The 21558-nt window shown below is 36.2% G+C and overlaps 1 protein-coding gene across 6 annotated transcripts; it reads right to left on the bottom strand.

The window, feature by feature from the left end:
- Positions 1 to 7914: 7914 nt before the first annotated feature.
- LOC107818162 (protein IQ-DOMAIN 31) lies at positions 7915 to 17032 on the bottom strand. Of its 6 annotated transcripts, XM_075243001.1 has the most exons (8): positions 16863 to 17020; positions 16714 to 16758; positions 14241 to 14359; positions 12737 to 13006; positions 11916 to 12119; positions 10796 to 10876; positions 8811 to 9894; positions 7915 to 8160 (listed from the first exon to the last, which is right to left on the bottom strand). In XM_075243001.1, the coding sequence occupies exons 3-8, from the start codon at positions 14313 to 14315 to the stop codon at positions 8129 to 8131; spliced, it is 1746 nt and encodes a 581-aa protein (XP_075099102.1). In that variant the 5' UTR covers positions 14316 to 14359; positions 16714 to 16758; positions 16863 to 17020; the 3' UTR covers positions 7915 to 8128. The 6 variants fall into 6 exon arrangements, with proteins under 6 accessions (XP_075099102.1, XP_016499590.1, XP_016499588.1 ...); XM_016644104.2 differs by having other exon boundaries at positions 7915 to 8273; positions 16714 to 17032; XM_016644102.2 differs by having other exon boundaries at positions 7915 to 8163; positions 16714 to 17032.
- Between the last annotated feature and the right edge of the window lie 4526 nt (positions 17033 to 21558).

The raw sequence follows: 21558 nt of genomic DNA, 5'->3' as shown, positions 1-21558 counted from the left end.
GGTCTTCTTCTAGCTCTTAAAGAGTTGAGAAGAAGGCAAGCCTCGCACCGTCGCCGTCGTCGTTGCTCGCTCGGATCAGCTTCGGATTCGGTCAAATGATTGATTGATTAATTTTTTGGACCAAATTTATTTGTTAATAGTAAAATATTAACAGAAATATTATTAAATATTTATTTTGATAACAGAATATTAATATTAAAATAAATATTAATATTAAATCCAATCCGTTTTTCAGTTATGTAACTGAAAATTAAACTACCCTCTTCAGTATTTTCTCTTTATTTTCCCTCTTTATTGTTGAGTAAAAAGCCATTTATGTTATGGCATTTATGTTGTGGCCGTTTTGCATAAACAGCCATTCTGAAGAGTTGTACCTCTTCAGATTTCAGCCCAACTTTGGCTATAAATACAAGTTTATTCTGCTCAGAATTTCCATACGATTTTCTGAGTTTCTCCTCCTTCTCTGCATACTTGTAACATCAAACAAAGCAACAGTAAGTGTGATTTGCTACCGAACTCTGTGTTTGCTGAAACACTGGGGTTTGAAGTACCACTACACCAGTGTGTAATTCGTTCTATCCTGGGAGGAAGTAATCCATAACCTTGGGTACTAGGAGGGGATTAAATTTCTTAAGAAAACACTGTGAATTCAGTGGGCTTGAATTGTTTTTTTTAATTTCATTTACATTTCTGTTTATGTTATTTTATTTTCTCCAGAATTGCTTTACAAATACAGATTATTAACACCATCCCCGTTCCAAACTTATCACAGACGTCGTCGATCCTCCAGGATCTCCCCCACGCCCGCTCAACCCCAGAACACTCATCATCTCAACATAAACCCCCCAATACCAAATACGCTCCCATTCTAGCGAATCTTCACAGCCCAAACTCCCCATGCGACGTTCGAACCCCAGTCTTGGCTGGAACTAGCTCTATAAAATCAAGCCCTCACCTTCACGATAGAAGTCAACCATCAGGAGGTAATGATACTACTTTACAATCCATCCGATCTTGCTCAAATAGTAACCAAGGGACTGTGACTAGCAATGGATCTCTACAGCTAGCACAACTAGTCCCTCAATTCCAATACGACATCCCAAGCCAACTTTCATCTTTCGCGGTCTCTCAACCTACCTTTTTACCCCAACCCACCTCAAATCCCTCCCACTCCTTGGATTCAACCCTACATACTAGCTTCTACCCTCTTGAAAACCTTACCACCATCTCCAGCCAGCCCGCATGAACTTTACTCTCCAACTCACAATGTCCAAGCGGCTCCACGGCCACTCCATCCCAATCCAAACGAACCAGAAGATCCCGACCTAATGGAAACGGCTGTCATAATGCGCCAATACAGAGAAACCAGAACGGAGGTAATCTATCTCCGCAAAATCCAAGTATGTGTCCTCAAAGAGCAGTATGTAAAAAATTGTTTCTCATCTGTCCCTTTAATCTACACCACTGTTCGATCATTCTACGCCCCACAACCAATCCGAAAGTGGGGAAATATGCGGTGGTTCTGAACCCCACACTTCATGCAGTGGAACGACCACACCCCCTTCCCCCTAATATGAATGTCATCATTTGGAACTGTCGTGGTACTCATTCACCAGACTTTCGTAGAAACTTCTGTTACTTACTTGATTACCATCGCTTAGCCCTAGTAGCACTCCTAGAGACTCACCTTACTGATCATCTTGCTATTCGAGACGAGTTCGATTTTACTAACATGGCCCAAGTGCCTGTTGAGGGGCATTCTGGTGGTATTATTGCTCTTTGGCTTAATGACTTGCTTACTGTTGATGAGATAGCTATGACACATCAAGAAATCCAGTGCATGGTTCAGGTACTTCCTCTTCCTCATAAATGGTTATTTACTGCGATATATGCTAGTAATGTTCATTCTGATCGATGTATTTTATGGCAAAATCTTAAATGCTTTTATGATTACTCTTATAAGGGTCCTTGGCTCGTGAGTGGAGATTTTAATGAAATACTGCATGCTACTGAAAAATTTGGGGGTAATGGGCTTTGCCTCTCGCGCTCAAATACTTTTTGAATTGTATAAGCTACTGTGGTCTCTCTGATTTAGGCTTTAAAGGGAGTAAATTTACGTGGACTAATAAACGCTCCAAAGGTCATACAATATTAGAAAAATTAGACCGCTTATTTGCTAATTATGATTGGATAAATTTATTCCCAAATGCGATAGTCACTAATCTACCTAGAACGCACTCTGACCATTGTCCCATACAGCTTTCACTTACAGGCTCCCCCCCCCCAACTACTAAGGTATTTAGGTTTGAAACAATGTGGGCTTCACACCCAGATGTCTGATCTATGGTTTCTACAATTTGGAAGGACAATTCTGACCACCTTCACGCTATCCCGTGCTTCACTAATATCATCCAAAAATGGAATACAACTACCTTTGGTAATATATTTAAAACCAAAAGGTCCTTACTCAATAGACTGGCAGGCATATAATCCTCCTGTCACTACCCCACTAGTTCCTTCTTACAAAATCTTGAACGTGAACTTACACACGAGTACAATCATATTCTTAAATTGGAAGAAGAATTTTGGGCCTTAAAGTCACGCGTCACTTGGCTCAATGAGGGCGACGCCAACACGAAATACTTTTACCTTACTACCTTCAACGTTGTAGAAAAAATAGAATCACAACCCTTCAGGATGAAGCGGGTAATTGGAACTACGCTTTACCTTCAATTCATAACACTCTTTGGCAACACTTTACTGCATTATTCACCACTGAATCTGTTTCTTCCCACACCACCTTCCCTTGAGCTCATTACCATTTTCTCCCACCTGAAGCGCGCAGCCTTCTTAAGAGGCCCCTAGAGGATAGTGAAGTTATATTTGTGTTACGTTCTTTCAAACCTCTTAAGACACCAGGTCCGGATGGCCTTCATCCCTTCTTCTACCAAAAATATTAGCCTGAAATCCAAGGACTTGTCCTTGACTTTTGCCACCAAATTTTCTATTCTTGCACCATCCCTGAGAATATAAGTGCTACTTTTTTATGCCACTCCAAAATTTAAAAATGCAGCAAGGGTCCACCAATATCGTCTAATTAGTCTATGTAATACTATTTACAAAATCATCACAAAAATTATGGTCAATCGCATCAAGCCTTTTTTGGACACTCTCATTCGCCCTACTCAAACAAGTTTTCAACAACACAAAAGAGCTTCAGACAACGCTATTATTGTTCAGGAAATTCTCAATAAATTTCGTACAATGAGAGGTGCTAACTCCAGCATGTTACTAAAACTTGATTTAGAAAATGCTTTTGATCGTCTTGAATGATCTTTCATAAAACATACCCTTACCTACTTCAATTTTCCTACACAACTCATTCAATTAATTATGTCTTGTGTATCCACGTCTTCATTTTCCATTTTGCTCAATGGTGCACCTACTACTACTTTTCAACCCGCTCGTGGCATTCACCAGGGAGACCCTTTATCACCGTATTTATTCATCCTTGTATGGAAATATTGTCCAGAAGTATCCAAAATGCACTGGATTACAACTCATGGCACCCCATCACTCTATCTCCCAATGCTCCTCCCATATCATATCTTTTTTTCGCGGATGACATTATACTCGCATCCTGCACTACTCCCACCTCTTGCGCTACAATTATTAATACTCTACGGCATTTCAGTGAATGGCCAGGCATGAAGATTAATCTAGCCAAGTCCAAAAAAAAAAAAAAATCTCAAATAACTGCCCTCAACACACCAAGAATTCAATCCTCCAATATTTCAATATGGAAGAAGGGAAATCATTTGGAAAATATTTAGGTTTTTCCATTTTTCTCAAACGACCAGAAAAAAGAGATTTTTAATTTGTCTTGGATAATTTTAAAATATGCTTAGCAGGTTGAAAAACTAACTTTCTTTCACTGACAGGTCGTACCACCCTTATAAAAAGTACTTTAAATACATTGTCAAATCATGTCATGCAATACATTAAGCTTTCCCCCCTATATCATAAAGCATCTTGAACGATACCAGCGTAACTTCCTCTAGGGTACTACTGAACATAAAAAACGTTTACATCTTCTTAAATGGGAGGTCGTCACTACCCCTAAATCACAAGGAGGCTTGGGTATTCAGAAACTATCTGAAAAAAATAAAGCATTGCACGCAGCACTCGCGTGGCGTCTATTCCATTCTCCCACTACTTTCTGGGCATCCAACCTTATCTCAAAATATTGTAAACCCCGAACACGTCGAGCAAACCTCCCCTCTTTTATATGGCGCAACATAATACAAGGATGGTCCGTTTGTCAAAAGGGTGCCCTTTGGAAAATATCTAATGGCAATTTTATCAATTTTTGGCATGATGCTTGGATTAAACCAAATACAACACTAAGACCACTTATTTGTGGACCCCTCACTCATAGAGAAGGAACCCTACCCAGTTGCTAATTTCATCAGCAATCACACCTGGAACCTTTCCTCCCTCTCTTTTGACCTTCCTACAAATATCACAAACCAAATCTGCAGCATCTACCTCCCTCAACATTCTAATACCGCTGATAACCTATCCTGGGCTCTTACTCCAACCTCCTTTTTCACTCTTAACTCGTCATACCATACGCTGCTACAGCCAGACAATACTAACCACTTTAGTTGGATATGGCACCTCCATATTCCTCCTAAGATAGCCCATTTCCTTTGGCTATTATACCATAAACGTCTGCCCACTAAAGCTTACTTGTACAAACTTAGTATCACTCCAGATAATTTATGTCATATTTGTAATCAGGAAGAAACCATTCAACATATTTTCCTGCAATGTGAAAATGCCACAGCACTTTGGAACACCTTCAATATTTTCCAAAACCTAACACGTATGTATAGCCATCACACATCCTGGAACCAATGGCTTCACGCTATTACCCACCTTAAGGCAGCACCATTACCCTATTCCCTACCCCCATCTACATTTATACCATTCTGTTTGTGGCATTTATGGCTCTCTCGCAACTCCAACTCCTTTCACAATTTACGTCATATCCCCAACTCACATACCATCACCACTAGAGCAGTAGAATTTTACCACTGCACTTCTTCTATGCCTAGATACAAACCCAAACTCCCCATGTATGTGAAATGGCACCCTCCCGCACCTGGAATCTATCAGTTACACACTGATGGCGCTTCCTCAAATAACTCTAATGGTTATGGCGGCATTTTTCGAAATTCTGATGGGAAATGGCTTCTAGGTTTTGCTGGACATTTACATTCTGGTTCACACAATGACATGGAATTATTTGCTCTTTTACGCGGTTTTCAATTGGCTGCTCTTCAATTTAACTTCCAACCTTTGGAAGTAAAAATGGATGCTAAGGTAATCATACATTCACTTTATAACAAATCCACTCACTTATCATGCAGGTACTTCCTACGCATGCTAAATGAGCCTACTGTTACGCATATTTACAGGGAGCAAAATACGGTCGCTGACCACCTAGCAAAATATGGCACCACCCTTCCGGATACTACAATGCTGCTTTTGTCGTCACCAACGTTTGTTGCACTGGATGCATATCCAGGGGCGGACATACCTTGTCTCAAGCGGTATCATCTGACACCACTTAGTCGGAAATGTTTACTAAATAGTATATGAATATCTAACTGATATGCAAAGATGAGACAAATAAAAAAAAGTGGCATTGCATTAACGTAAAAGCTCCTAGGTCACTTGGTCGGGCGTTGCAGTCATCAGAAGTTCGATTCCTTGTAGCTGCGTGTGCGTGTGTTGTTAGTGTTAGAAATTTTTTTCCCCTATATATTGTATTTTAGAAATTCTTTTCCCTATATATTGTATGCTAAAAGGATAAAAATCTAGATATTGAACCCTCGACCATTAGTTAAGGGCAAAGTTACCACTACATCACTAATTGCCTATAATATTAAGGCCATAATAAATAATTTTAAAATGAATATGGAAAACACAGTATTTAGTATTAATTCTAATGAGAATGTAATATATTAAAAAAATCTAGTAGGATTGTAATAATATATTTAATTGTGTTTTATTTATATATCACAGATGGTATTTTTAATTTTTTATATGATGTCATTACAATAATTGATTTATTTGATCACATTTTTAAATGTCGACACTGTTTACACAAAATCCTCCGTACGGCCATGTGCATACCAAGCAGACCTAAAAGGCGTAGCTACTAAACGTTTTGTCAAGGCTTGTTTTTTTTATGAGGAATTTTCATAAAACACTATCTTTTAGTAGTAATTAGTCATCTATAGATACCATTTGCTATATTACGGATTATAGATACCTTTTATGTGGTTATAAGATGTATTTCATGTATTTAAGCTATTGTATTCATGAATACAGTAGCAAAAATAGGCGTGAATCAGGGAAGTCCAGCTAATCAGTTGTTGTATTCGAGTGTATTCGACTGTATTCATGGAGTGAAATATGGGATTACAGCTGGACAGATTATTGTATTCGACTATATTCACGGCGTGAAATAGGGGATTACACTGTTTTTAAAAGGGAAAGTGAATCAATTAACATAATAGACTCCTAATATAACTCAACAAACTCAATTATAACACACAAATTTTGTATTTTCAGTTATAAAAAAGATTCTCAACCGAAAAATACCCAAAAACATAGCAATCTTCAGAGAAATTATATAATACATCTGAATACATAAATTATATTAATTAAAAAAAACTTATGAATAAATTCATGGCATATAGCGAGACAGTGAATACAATGAAATACATAGAATACAACGGGATACATTGAAATACAATGAGAGAAAAAAGACAGTGAATACAATGAAATAGATGAAATACAACGAGATACATTGAATTACAATTAAAAAAAAAGACAATGAATACAATGAAATACATGAAAATACATTGACATATAAAATATATTGACATATATTAACAGAAAATCATCGTACAACATCCATATCTCAATTTTACGGTATTCACGAGGCTAGTGGAGCCAGCTTATACAGCAGTGAAATTTTTTCAATTGGCAGGGACTGTATTCACGAGGCCTCTACATCATAACAGAAGTTTTCTTGAACTCAGTAGGAGTCAAGTTAGTTCATCAAAATGTTAGTGAGGGATAATTTACGAGAAGGAAGAAAAGGAAGTAAGTGTATGTACTTGATTGCACGTATCTTTTCTCATCACTAGCAGATCTTCATGTGCCAACGTTTCAACCTTAAACACTTATTAAGTTTCTCTTAATTCTAACAATACGAAAAACATCGATCCCCTGGGTTTTCTAGCTGTAGGAATATGCCGTTGTAGTCATCGGATGCGGGAACCGGAGCAATTTCTGAAGTGGGCTTTGCACAAATCCGGTGGAAGGAGGAGATGGGAAATTTTAATGGGATAGGGGAAGAGAATGAGATGTATCAAAGTAGAGAGAGAAAGAAAATAGTGTAACTGATTAGCGTATTTAGTGGCTTAGGACTAGGAGATAACCAAAATTAAATATTTTGCTATAAATCTTAAAAAAGTATCTATAGAATATAATTTTTTTAAATGATATTTATTTAAAATAAATAAGGTGTTAATCTTTGCTATAGGAGGTAAAAATTCCTTCTTTTATTCCCCTTCACCCTCCCCATTTGTATATCCACCATAAGCACTGACAAATGTTAGTCCCTCCGGGGACACCCCAAGTCAGAATCTCCCTAGAGATTCCCCTATAGTTTTATGTAGTAACTATGTAACTCTAGCTACTAGCTCCATGTAATAGTTTACTATCTAATATATGTTTATCTTTCCTGACCAAAAAAAAAAGGTAATTATGTCAAAGCATATGGGGCTTACCGCATCAGTTAGAAAAAACAGTAACTAAAAAATAACATACACATGCTGTTAACTGAAACATTCTCTCTCGGTCTACAACCAACTGTACATTCTCATGCAAATAAACCCACACCACTAATGGAAACATGATAAAGATGCTTATGATATCAAACAACAGCTGTTTCGAATTAGCAGTTCAAACTTTTGAAGATAGCACAAGAAACAAAATTGCCACCACATGCACCATTACTGTTTGTTGATTGAGCAAATTGTTGAACTTATCTCCTCCAACCAGGTTGAAGCGCTTTTTCTGCTAACGCAAAGAAAGGTAATCATTTGAGGAGTTGATGACATTTCAACCATGATACCTCAGTCTCAAACTTGTTGGAGTCAATTATATATGTCCTCTATATCCATACAATTCTATCAAAAGGTGACATTATTGAAGTCAATGAAAATTAAAGAGCTCATAAACATCTGATCTAATGACTACAAGAACCAATTGAGAAGAAAACAAGAAAGAGGACATCATAAACACAGCAAGAAAAGAAATACACATTACTCCATTATACACATGCAAGTGGTTTGATAGTTCTAATTGGCGAGCGAGCGAGAGAGAATTTCATGAACCCAAAGAAACAATGACGCAGCATCACCCAGTTTTAAAGAATGGATTTTAATCATCGATGATTGCCATAAGTTAATTAAGAAGAAGAAATTTTCCAGATATAGCTTACTTGATCTGACTAAGAACAAGCTTGTAAATACAATATTGATTTACTTTTTTGATAAGCAACTTCATTTCTGATTTATTTAAACTAAAAAAAACATTTCAATTAACATATAAGCAATAATGAAGGTGTACTAATTTGAGGCAGCTTTGCATCATCAAATGGAAATTTCAAAACTTAAACCGTACAACTCAACAAGAAAGAGAAGTCTGTATTCTTAGTTTCTTACCATCTCTAGAAGCTGGCATTGATCTGTTGTTCTTGTTTCCACTTATTCCATTTGCTTGAACGGGCCTTTGCACCCGAGGAGACAATGAGCTGATTTTTCCATTGGTAGAGGATGGTAGAGAATGACGCCGGACAACAACATTTTCAGCTCCATCTTCACTTACCTTAGGAGACCCTTGTGTTTTAAGCTTCGCCTTTGCAGATTGAGTTGATTCCATATAGCTGGGCACACTTGGTGTATTTTGAGAGATATTCTCGGAGTTCTCTTCCTTTGATGGAAGAGATCTCCTCCTCCTAGTTCTCTCTTTACTAGTTTGATCTTCTTTGGAGCTAAGCTCCTCATTAACAATTGGACTGTTCTTGCTTTTACCAACATTTTCCTCTTGTAATTGCTGTTGCTCAACTGTAGGATGATCATGCAACACATCAGTTGGTTCCTCCCCAGCTACTTGCATAGGAGCTTCAGTCAAAGCTAAGTTGTCAATTTCAGAAATTGAATCACTGATAGGAGCTTTAGTCAAAGCTAACTTGTCAATTTCAGAAATTGAATCACTCGTTTTCTCAGGAGAATTAACCACCAGTACTTCACCAACATTAGAAGCTGAGGATATTGAGGTTTTTGCCTGAGCTTGAGCTGGAATAGGAATCTGTCGTGCCTTATCAGTTTCTGCATCTGACTTTTCTGGAGGTGTTGCCACAGCTGCAGTAACTCTTATTAGATTCCGTTTGACCCTCTCAAGTTCATTTTGAGGTTGATCTTGCACTGATTCTATCTGATGAGTTGTGGTTTTCCTTATGTTACGCCTGGGTTTTTCAGGATCAGAAGAACTTACAGTACTAACATCACCAGTTGCTGCTGAAAGAACCTTCCTGACACTCCGTTTTGATCTTACTACTTCTGTCCCAACACTCTGTCCGCTGGCTTGTTTTTTCTGTGACTTTGTGTCAACAACTTTCTTCGCTTGTGGAAGTGGTTCCCAAAAGCGAGATAGCGACCAGCGCTCAAGCCACTGCCGAACTGAATTAGGTTCACACTCATCATACTGAAGGCTCAAGGGCATGGCGATTGGCACTGCAGCAAGAAGCTAAAACAAGAAACAATAGAACTGTCAAATTATATTCATGTCTAGAGAAAGAATATTTTACTATTTACTTGTCATCAGTTACTACGTTCATTTGTTATCCTTCACATCCATTTCAGAAGAAATATCATTAGAGCTCAGTGATGTACATCATATGGTATTAGCTTTTGTCAATTGAAGCAACTCCCCTCCTTCCTCCCTCTGTGTGAACACTTATTCCTTTACCGTAATCCTACCACTTTTTAGATTATATTGATACCTCACAACTCTTAATATACCATGAACAAGAACCTGAACAACCTCTCAACTAGTAAATAACTCTTTTCCAAGGATTAAGGCATCAAAGACCGATTTGGTACTACACATATTTAACTTCCTCGGCAAATGAAGTATCACAACTTTCTGGTTTCAGTTGACTTGGAAGGCATCAAGGCACTATCAAATTGACCTGAGAAGACTAGGACTATCATCACAATAAAGACAAATCCAAAATACTCCAGAGCACTAAAGGGCCAAAGAGGCATCAGTTATACTCATTCAGACAAGGCGAGTTAGTAAAAGATGGACATGATGCGAAGGAAGTTAGGATTATTTAGGAACTTGGGCATATGTGCAGAATATCAAATCTCTTTATCCAATAAAACAAAACAAAACTTTTTATAAAATCAACTTTTTTTTAGATAAGGTAATGGATTTCATTTTAAGGCATCAAGAAGAGGCAAAATTCACAATGCGGGAAAAAATAAAAAGACAGCGTTACTCTATTACAACTTATTATAAAATCAACTTTTTATATATTAAAGAAACAGAAAGTTGAAGATATATCAGATACCAGGTTATTCTAACCTTCTAAGATGGATTCTTTCTGTTTTGTTTCATCTGAGGAAGAAAAGGTCAACAATACCTTGCAAACAAATGCACTAGCTGTTAGCTTTTCTGGCCTAACAGACATGCTTACAACAGTTAAATCCACCTGCTTAGCATCCTGCTCAAACAGAGAACACACATAATGCAGGGTCAATAGCACAGACATATTATATATCATGTGTAAAACACATGAAAACTATCCAGAAACTTATCAAGGTAAAAGAATAGGAACAGAGGCACATTAGCAGATCTGATACGTGTTCATGGTGATCAGTGGCAACAAAGTCAAACTTTGCATTTTGTGCTCCGCTAACATTATCAAAAGTGACAAAACACCATTTGGGAAGGGACCTCATACTTTCAAAGTGAAAACATTGGATGAAGAGGGTATGCTCAATATAAGAAAACCATGAACTATGTCCAAATTTAATTGGTCCCATTAAGAGACTCGTTTTATTGATTTGAATTCTTAAGAGGCAGAATACTTGGGGGAAATTGGTAAAGTAGATTTAGATGACGAAAAGGGAAATTAGATGGAGCAAATTGGGATGGAAACTAAGCAAATATTGAAAAAAGTTCATACATCGTTCAATAACTCTTAAAGAAAGTAGGAAAAAAAATACAGAACTTAAAAAAATATTTGATCGTGATTGCTTCAATAAGAAACAACTCTGCTTATGTAAGATTCATATTTTTAATAATGCATTCAAAGATGGCAATTGAAGATTCTTCATCCAAAAGAAAAAGATGGCAATTGAAGATAATCCCACATCCAATTCTATGTGACACTATTCATTTTGGAACAACTTAGTGATTGACACACTATTAGAAACACAGGTACTGTCAAAAATTCTTTTTAAGTTTTATAAAATATGAAATCATAAATTTATAACTTAAACTATCAAATTCATTTATCCAAGCTTAAACCAGCAATCTATGTTTCTGGGGTCCAACAAATGTTAAATAGAACTTTCTTCTAACCTACAGGTATAATACATCAAACTAGCTCTTTAATCTTTGCTCATAAAGATCGAGTCAGTCTCGTTCTTATAACAATGCTTTCACGTAACAGGACGAGGATAGCGGCGGGAGATGAGCAAGAAAAAGGAGGACATTTTCACAAAAGCATTTAATAAGACATGTATTCCAAGAGTTACCTTATGTTCTCCGTAATTGTACCTCCTAAGGACTTGATGGGTGGGATCTGAAAGTCTAGCCCTTTGACCACGAGCTAATGCCTGAACACTAACAATTGCTCGCATGCACCGTAGAGTAGCAACTGCCTGCCTCCTTACCAAGTGCCCACGAACAAGAGCTTGCAGCCGTATAATGCCTTTAAGCGCTCGAAATGCCCGACGAGCCTGACAAACAAGTACATAAGTCATGGTCCCCTTCAACAAAAGAACAATTCAAGGTGGGTTATTTGGTTGTAATTAGAAGAAACTAAAAGCATTGGAGCTTCTTCAGTTTTTAGTAAACCACTTATTCTACCTATAGCAATACTGAACCCTGCAGGCAGGCAGGCAAGCAAGATATATAGATTTAGCTTCTAGACTTCATATCGGATTCTATTTGAAAATTGATATACATAAAGAGAAACACCTCTCTTATCCAGTATCTGAAGTAAAGCAAAGTAAAAGAAATAAGAAACACAAAAACACCCAGTTAATGCATCTGAAACTTGGATCATCATGAGGATGCATTAACTCAAGTCCCCAATCACTGTTTGATGAATAACAGTCCTAGTCACACAGAAAATAGCAGTGCAGAAGATCATAGAACATCAAAAAAACTCCTGATAAACAGAATAAAAGGCTTTATATTTTGTTTACTTTTAGAAATTTATGCATATACGGATGTACATGCAGAATGTATTCGCAAGTGTAAACTAAGTCAAATATTAACCAACGAATATTGGCATTTTTAGTGAAGACACCACTGTTCATCAAATAGTGATATGATGTGCTATGAACATTACCAAGTAACCCCTAAAGGCTGCTTGTGCTTTTGTTGCAGCTTGCTCTAGCCGTTTTAACTCCGCATCATCAGCTGAAAGTGCTCCATTTGTAACTTGCGACTCTATATCTTGTATCACAGAGGATAAAGCAGCACTATCACATGTGATGCCAATACTTGTTCCCTTCTCCACTGCAGTCTCAGAACCCCTATCAACATTCTGGATTGGTGGATTAGGGGCAAGATCCCCCGCAAATGCCTTTGTCACAAACCTTTTCTCACCGCTGATGTCCTACATATGGAACACAGATTGAGATGGTAAATATTTCGAAAAATATTCTTAAGCAAAATTATAGATACGAAGAAAAGGAAACTTTGGACTAAAGAGTATTTCAAATAAATGTGTACAGGCTTAAATTGCTAGAGTTAAAGCAGTGGAATAATTTAAAACTGAGGCTTGGTACGTAGGTTATTTACTACTCCCCCGTCCCAATTTATATAGCGGTGTTTGACTAGGCACGGAGTTTAAGAAAGAAAGGAGGACTTTTGAAACTTGTGGTCAAAAAACAAGCCATCACCCCCAATCAATCCACAAGGCTTTACGCAACTAGAGCAACCTTTGAAGGTGCTCGGCTTTGTTCACCCTTTCAGCTAAGTATCCCGCTTTTTCCCTGAGGGGAGCCGAGATTTTGAATATGTGGGCCTTCATCCCCTTCAGAGAGTCCCTTTTTTCCAATCTATAAATAGAGTACTGGCTCGCTATTCATATTATTTCTGCTTGATTGCAGGAAGAACTCCATTTTCACTTGAATTCTGGGTCTTGGCGCGTAGCAGCTCCTAGAAGTTGGTGTGGCTATAAATCATCTTATGACTGGTAAATTAGGAAACTTAAAGTAAATTTGTTTCTACAAAAGGAAGTATGACATTCTTTTTGGGTCAGACTAAACACGAAAGTATGACACATAAATTGGGACGGAAGGAGTATTAATTTTTTAAGATAAGTAGCTGATGAACGTAATATATGAGAGATTACATTTGCATCCCACTTCTTTACTCTCACAACCAAATCATATGAATTTCATTGAACTCTACTAATGTTTTATTTTGTAACTGATTTTAATAATCTTGTTCTTCAAGTTTCATCAAGCCATTGTCCCTAAATGATCTAAAAAGAAATCATGAAAATATCAATGATTTCATAAGAGGGGGGGGGGGGTCAGTCAGTAGCTAAGATGATTACTTAATAATCCATGAAAGTCTCTAATTTCCCAAAGGTCAAATCTAACTCAAGTAGCAAATTATTTCATAAAAGAGATCAAAAACGTATAACTTTTAAAGCACAGCCAGAAAGTAATTTTCATGCATCCAGGATTCATTTTTATTAGGGAAAACAACAAGAGCAGGGAAGAGAGAGAATATATTGTCTTCGACCACCAGCCCGGTAGCAATATATAAGACAAGAAAACACTGACTATTGCAGCCAGAGACAGCCAAGAACACTAACGTACAATAAAAGCTTCTCACACCTTTGTGAAACTAGACTTGGATGACTTTTTCCCAAAAAGCACAGCCTTGATCCATTTTCCCGGAGACTTCCCCATTACTAAAAGCCTGACGCTGGGAACAATGGGACTTCAACTCAATCCTGCATTAATTAAAAAGAATGCGTAGTTAAATATATGGTAGTGCGCACATATTGAATATTGAGTTTAAGTTAAACTCATATTGTTAAAGACAATATTCATTTACTAAGACACCATATAAAGATGATATGGTGATCTTTTTATGATGAGGGATTAACAAGCTTGTAGCTGTAAAAAGGTGATATTTTTTTCACACAGTCATGAAGCTGCAAAAATCAATTTCTTTAAGACTTCCGTGTTGCAATGCAAGTGAACCTCTACAAAGAATATGTCTTACAGTTTCGCTGCTAGTCCGCTCATTGATCTTGCACGTATTAATCGAGATCATTAACTTACTTGGACTCTAGAGGAAAAATTTAGCAGCTACTCTAATGACCTACATGTATTTTCTCATTGCAATAGCTCGTGATATTTTAGCACCGTCAGTCCAATCAAGTTAAACTTATCACTAGAAAAAAGGTGGAAACGAGCAGAGGAGTGAAAGCACAAAATGAAATTTTAAGGATTCTAAGTTAATCCCATCCAAATGAGAGGGAAAAGTGGGGAAAAAAAAATATAGCACCCTTGGCCTAGTGTTCTCAAGTTCAAATCCCAATGGAGACGAAAAACATTAGGTGATTCTTCCCATCTGCTTAAGCAAAGTTCCAAGTAAGTCGGTAGCAGGTATTGGGGCATATACTATTAACCATATATTTGGATATAGTATATTCTAATAAATTGTCATGGTTAAAAGTCTAAGTGGGAGATTGTTGGGATATATACTATTAACCATGAGTTTGGTTTAGATATAGTATTTATTATGAAACAATTGTTTATTCAGTTTTAATAAAGTTTTAAATAGATCATATATTAGTCTGTGTCCTTTGCTTATATAGTAGATGATTTAGTGTATACAGTTTAACTTATACACAAAAGATTAAATAATCGGTTCTTATAAGTATAAAGTTTGAGTTCACAATCTAATGATGGAATTGGACAAACCATCAGGAATGATTGTAGCACAAGATTAAATATAATTTATATTGATTATGGGAATGGTTTAATTCCAACTTCTTATGCTAGTATATTTTGTATGTATTGAACGGACCAAGTAGAGATAAGTATTTTATACTGACTTAATAAAATAAACTCTCTAGCCATTAAATGTACTTATACTCTTAATCTTGATATAATTATTATTAGTTGTGTACATTATTATTATTTTGATTTATTAAAAGGCGAGATTCTTTCGTGGGTTAATATGCCTAGTAAATTGGAGAATAATAGTGTACATTGGCGAAATAATAGTTAGTTGATAGAATCAATGTCTCGGTTTAGAGATTGATGATACACCTTTATGAAAGCTTATAAGTTTTCATGTGTAAACCCGGCCGGTGGATTTTGTATCCGACACATGAAATAAGTTAAGCAAAAGTCTAAAGGAAATAATCAATAAATTAAATCGTCAGTAATTTAATTTAATTGATTAGTATCTGAATCTTAACATGGGGAGTTAAATAAGATTTAATGGATGAACTATGAAATTGAATAAGGAGTGCAATTACGAATTTTTAGTGGAATACTTCGTAATTAATTATGGTGGATATTAATTTCGAAAATTACAAATTAATTCCATAATTGGAAGCCTTGTTTATTAAATTTTGTGGTCCCTACTGTGCCTAAATAATAGGAAATAGAGGAATCCTTTTTCTGGTGGAAAAGAAAACCCAACAGGTTTTGGAAAAGGGTTTTAACACTTAAAACTTGTGCTATAAATACATAAGGTTTTCCACCTAGAGGGAGTACTTGAGAGTGGCTGATTTTTCACCCTTTTTCCTAGAAAATTTCGCCCACACGAAATTACTATTTCCGGGTATTATTTGGGTAACACAGTAGAAGACCGTTGAACGTTCGGAGATCGTGCGGGTGGTGGAGAATTCATTGAGTTGTTGTGGAATTGAAAGCTCACGTGATAAAGGAGCTTTGTTCACGCTCCAAGAGGTAACCCGTGAAATCCCATTTATGCTACTTGCCTAGATTACATGTGATTTTGATACTGGGATTGCTTCCGCTGCTTATTATAATCCATCAGCAGGTACCCGGTGGAATTGTGGAGTTACGGGCAAGCTGGCCCGAAAACCACCGTCGTAAAAAAATATAATAAGGGCACCAATTCAATTTCCTCAACCAACAGATTGGACGGAAAATAGCAGAAAAAGATTATTTTTAAAATATTAGGAATTCACTAAGACAAGGGAAGTAACAGCAGAAAGGCACTGAAAGATCTACACTAAAACCAAAAGAAAAAAGGAATCCAAGAACAATTAAAGAAATGTAGAAGTTTTTGAGAAGAATGTGGTGAAGATCTGAGAAGTACCTGAAAATTAGAGGTCGTTATGTTAAAAGTCGTGGCATAGCTCAGCTGCAAAGAGAGATAGAAAGAGAGCACACTGATATTGGTAGAGTAGTTACAAGCAGAAGGAAGAGTTTAAAAGGATTGATTGAGATGAAAGCTAAGGCCAATACACTGAAATGAGTTATTTTCGTGCACTGAAGCAAAATGGACCCCCCCCCCCCCCCCCCCCGCCGCTTCTCTTCTTCGCTGCTACTTCTCTCTCTCTCTCTTCTCAGTTCTCAGTTCTCACACCAGTAGAGGTACTCTGTGTGTGTGTGTGTTTTTTCCCAGTGTACAATACAGCTTCTGACAGTGTGGTTATGCAGTCGCTTTTTGTAAAGTTGGTGAGGAGTACTAACTATAAGTACGTATTATCCAAACAAAAAAGTAGTAGCAGGCATTATCTTGGCGTCAAATTTGAAATTCCCGGAGACTTACGATATCGTTTTACGTCCGGGATATGGTTTTTGGATTGGCTTGTTTTTATGCCAAAATCGTTTTTAAATTATTTTGTAGCGTTTTGAATAAAGTAAAAAAGTTTTTACGCACTTATTTTTAAGCTAAAATAACAAAATAAGCCAAAAGCTACAATTCCTAGCTTTTGGCTTAAAAGTCAAACCCATCCAAACGGACTCTGAATTTTACCGGTCGTCATTCAACTTTGATTTTGTAACACAAAGTCACTTTTCTATTTTTTATCAAATAAAAGTCATTCAACTTTGAGTGTGTAAAACAAAAGTTGCTTTTCTATTTTTTGTAACACGAAAGTCATCTAATTTTCGCCAAATTAACTAAAACTATTAAATATCACCTAAATTTTATATTTTGTACCGAAAATATGAATTGAAACATCCAAAATAGCTATTTAGCTTAATAAAATATATTTAATAATAGATTAATTGTAGGGACCTCCCCGCAATATTTTTCTTCGTAACACTACTCTCTAGTGATTTATGGAATTACGTTCATCCCCAGCAACAAAAATAACATTACCCAATGAAAATTCTACAAGTGAGGTCTAAAGAGGTGATGTATACGTAGACGTTATCCCTACTTTGTGAAGGTAGAGAGGATGTTTCCGATAGAAAAATTACGTTTATCCCATCTTTTGATTTCTTTGTAACAACTCGAAACCATGGGCACTAAAAAAGATTCGGTCAGAATCGTCTGCGGCCGAAAATTAAATGAAGTACTCCAGATACAAAGTATGGAAAGGTGTCTATAACTTCTCCCCCAAGGGTCGGTCGGTTCTTGAAAATATTTTTTTTCAATATTTTACGAGACCGACCGAATTCAATAGTTTTTTTTTTTTGCTCCAAAATGTGAAGAATTATTTTTGCATCTCGCAAGAAACTGATCAACTTTGGCTGATTTTTCGTTTAAAATAAATTAAAGGTAATATTTTAAAAACCAACCAAAATTTTGAGTCGTTTTCAAAAACCGACCAATTTCGGTCATTCGTTTTACAAAATCGATCGATCTAGATCGGTAATTTTATTTTTTTACAAAATCGACCGAAAGTGTTTGGTTATTTTCGCGCAAAAATATAATTAAAGAGTATAAATAAAATAATAAAAATTAAACCAAAAGGCACCAATGACCTAGTGGTAAAATAATATCTTGCCATAGTATAGTCCCTAGTTCGATTCCAGATAGTGTATATTTCAATTTCATAATTTTAGAAAAATGACTGAAGTGAGTCAATTTTTTCAGTCGTCCTTTTTCTTTTGGTTTGGGTGTAGAATTAATTGACCGACCGAAGTTGGTCGCTTGGCTCTACAGACCTAACGTTTTTCGACCTTAATGAATCGGTCGCTTTTCGGTCAGGTTTTTGCCGAAAACCGACCGATATCAGTCAATTTTGACGGAACTTCTAGTAGTGAGGAACATATCGAGCTCGTAGATTTTGTGTTTAACGTTAAATTGTTTGATGCTCTAACCATGACTCTTCTACTAATTCAAAAATTTATTTATAAAATTCATTAAACAAATGAGTATAAATTAATATGGGCAAAATAATCAAATCATATATTTTACAATAATGATAATGAATTAACAAAATTATTACAAAGTATTGAAAATAAGGAAAGTAAACATAATATTTGTAAACCACAACTGGGATTCTCGAAACTTAGAGGAAGGTTTTTCAAATTATCCCAAAGCGACCGATTTACCCAAATCGTTAGGTCTGTAGAAAAAAAACAGAAAAATGACTTTTGTATTACAAATTCAAAGTTGAATGATTTTATGTGACAAAAAATAAAAAAGTGATTGTTGTGTTACAAACTCAAAATTGAATGATTGTCGGTGAAATTTACCCCATAACTAGACAGGTTTTAATTTTAAAAAATAACGGAAAAGGGTCAAAAATGCCCCAAACATATTAGAAATGGTTTAAATTTGCCCTCCTTCCACCTATAGGTAAAAATACCCCCAACGTTTATTTTCGGATTCAAAATGCCCCTCATTTTAACGGAAGTATGAGATGGCATATGTGAGGCTTTTAATTAAATAGGTGGCATTAATTTATTGGTACACGTGGATATTAGACCCATCCTTAATTAACCCGACCCATATGAGGTAAATCTAAAATCCAAACCCCTTTCTCCTTACTGGAAATTGGCAAATATCTTACACCGGTAAATTTTCCGAACAGCGATAGGGTGTAAGTTTGATGGGGAAGAAAATGGGGAAACAAACAATATTTGAATTTGCTCGTTTTCTCTTCTTCTCCGATAATTTCTTTTGTTCAAAGCTAACCCAAGAAAACCCATTTATAGGGAACGTAATAATGAAGAAAATTTCAAAGGGAAATGACCCATGTAATACTTTTGAAGTTTTCTGTTTGATGCTTGAGAATTGGATCCGTTGTAGATGAATATTTGTCATTTATAGTTTTGAAAGCGTATTCAAGAGTTGGTCTTGTTAAGCTAGGAATTCAGGTTCATGGACTATTGAGGAAAATGTGCACTGCTGATGATTTTCTTTCTCTGTTAATTGAGTTTCACGAAGGTAACATGGTTGTCAATGGTGAATACTTACCCATTTTCGTGACTTTCAAGTATTGTTTGTTTTCTATTTTCTTCTTCATCCCAAACTTGCACCCAATTACCGTTCGTCAGAAAATTACCAGTCGCCAATTTCCAGTAAGGAGAAAGGGGTTTGGATTTTGGATTTACTTCATATGTGTCGGGTTATTTATGGATGGGTCTAATATCCACGTGGACCAATAAATCAATGTCACCTATTTAATTAAAAGCCCCACATATGTCATCTCATACTTCCGTTAAAATGAGGGGCATTTTTAATCCGAAAATAAACGTTGGGAGTATTTTAAGACCAATAGGTAGAAGGAGGGCAAATTTAAACCATTTCTAATACGTTAAGGGCATTTTTTACCCTTTTCCGAAAAAATAAATAAAATTCAAAATTGTTTAGGAATTTTACTACTTTGTTCCATTTTATGCGTCTCTACAAACTTGTTTGTCTTTGAATTTCGGACCCCTACACGATACTAGAGTCAGGTATAGAATCAAAGGCTCCATGCAGCAAAACTCATGGATCCCTAGTCAAGTAGCCATCGACAAACACTTGTTGATTTAAAAATGTGGTCCCTCTTTTGTTCATTAGGTACACCAAACAAAGGGGCTCTTTCCTGTCATCCCTCAACAGAGCTATAAGGTCGCGGGGGCCTCCTCAAAGACCATGTGATCCTCCTTGCAACTGTTTTTTATTTTTTTGGTTTTTCGCCTCATATTCGATTGTCGTATTGTAATTTGAATATATGTTGCGTAAGGTCTATTAAAGGAGAAAGCGTTTCCGACCAATTTTTTTATTTTTTATTTTTAAGGCTCAAACTTAAAACCTCTAATTAAGGATGAAGAGATCTTATTCAGACTCTTGGCGGTAATTGCTTTATTTTTTGTTACTTACCACCCTAAGTTAACTTCCATCTCCATGTTCTTTGTTTACATGCCAATTGCCAAATCAAAAGTATGATCGTCCATTTGCAACAAATATTCTTTCCTTTCCATGTTTGTACAAGCAAATGTGTTTGTCCCTTTCCTCATAGTTTTGCGGAATTGAGAGTTATCGGCTACACCAACTCATGAAAATTAGACGTTGCCATGTCAATAAACATAAATACGTACCGTGCTATTTAAATGAACTGAAGCTTTTAGACACTAACTTAAACTTATTGACACCATCAAAAACTTTTCAAATCTAAAATGAGAGTAAATGAGCCGTAACTATGGAATCGCATGTTTGATAAAAAAAAAACAGTGCTTCAGGATTGAATTAAATATAGATAAAGTTGTAAAATTTTCATGTGGCGCTCAGTTTGCGTCACCTATTGAATTTATACTCACTTTTTAAAAAGAATTTAACTGGTACCCAATTTTTGGAAAATTTCAAATACATTACATTTTTTCTTCTTTTTCGTTGCTGCTTTCTTCTTCTTCTTTGTACGTAGGGTTTCTTCTTTTTCTTCTTAGTTGCAAAATGGGTCAGTGGGTTTACAAAACCAGTGTTTTTGAAATTAAATTATGTGCGAGCGGAAAACAAGTATAGATTAGAGTAGATTTACATTCCAAAGGAAATACTCTCAACTCAGAATCTATTATAGATTAGAATAGATTTACATTCCGAACGAAACACTCAGAATCTATTGTTAGAACATGCGCAGCGGAAGCAAGCATACAATCCAGGCATCAAATACATGTAAACTAGATAATATAATAATAACGAGATTAGAAGCACTGACCTCTTAAAGTAGTTGCACAAACCTTCCAAACAGCAAGAATCCAGGGCTGCAGTCTTCTGCTA

The sequence above is a fragment of the Nicotiana tabacum genome, chromosome 22 (genome assembly GCF_000715075.1).
Source record: "Nicotiana tabacum cultivar K326 chromosome 22, ASM71507v2, whole genome shotgun sequence".
Lineage (NCBI taxonomy): Eukaryota > Viridiplantae > Streptophyta > Magnoliopsida > Solanales > Solanaceae > Nicotiana > Nicotiana tabacum.
The sequence above is the reverse complement of the archived record's forward strand: the minus strand, read 5'-3'. Positions and strand labels throughout refer to the sequence as shown.

Bases quoted from the DNA above. Each gene is read 5' to 3' on its own strand.
- LOC107818162 (XM_075242999.1), bottom strand. From the start codon at position 14,315: ATGGGGAAGTCTCCGGGAAAATGGATCAAGGCTGTGCTTTTTGGGAAA. The intron at 13,007-14,240 runs GTGTGAGAAGCT...TTCCATATGTAG, and splicing joins CCAAGTCTAGTTTCACAAAG to GACATCAGCGGTGAGAAAAG. The intron at 10,877-11,915 runs GTAACTCTTGGA...CTGTTTGAGCAG, and splicing joins ACAATTACGGAGAACATAAG to GATGCTAAGCAGGTGGATTT.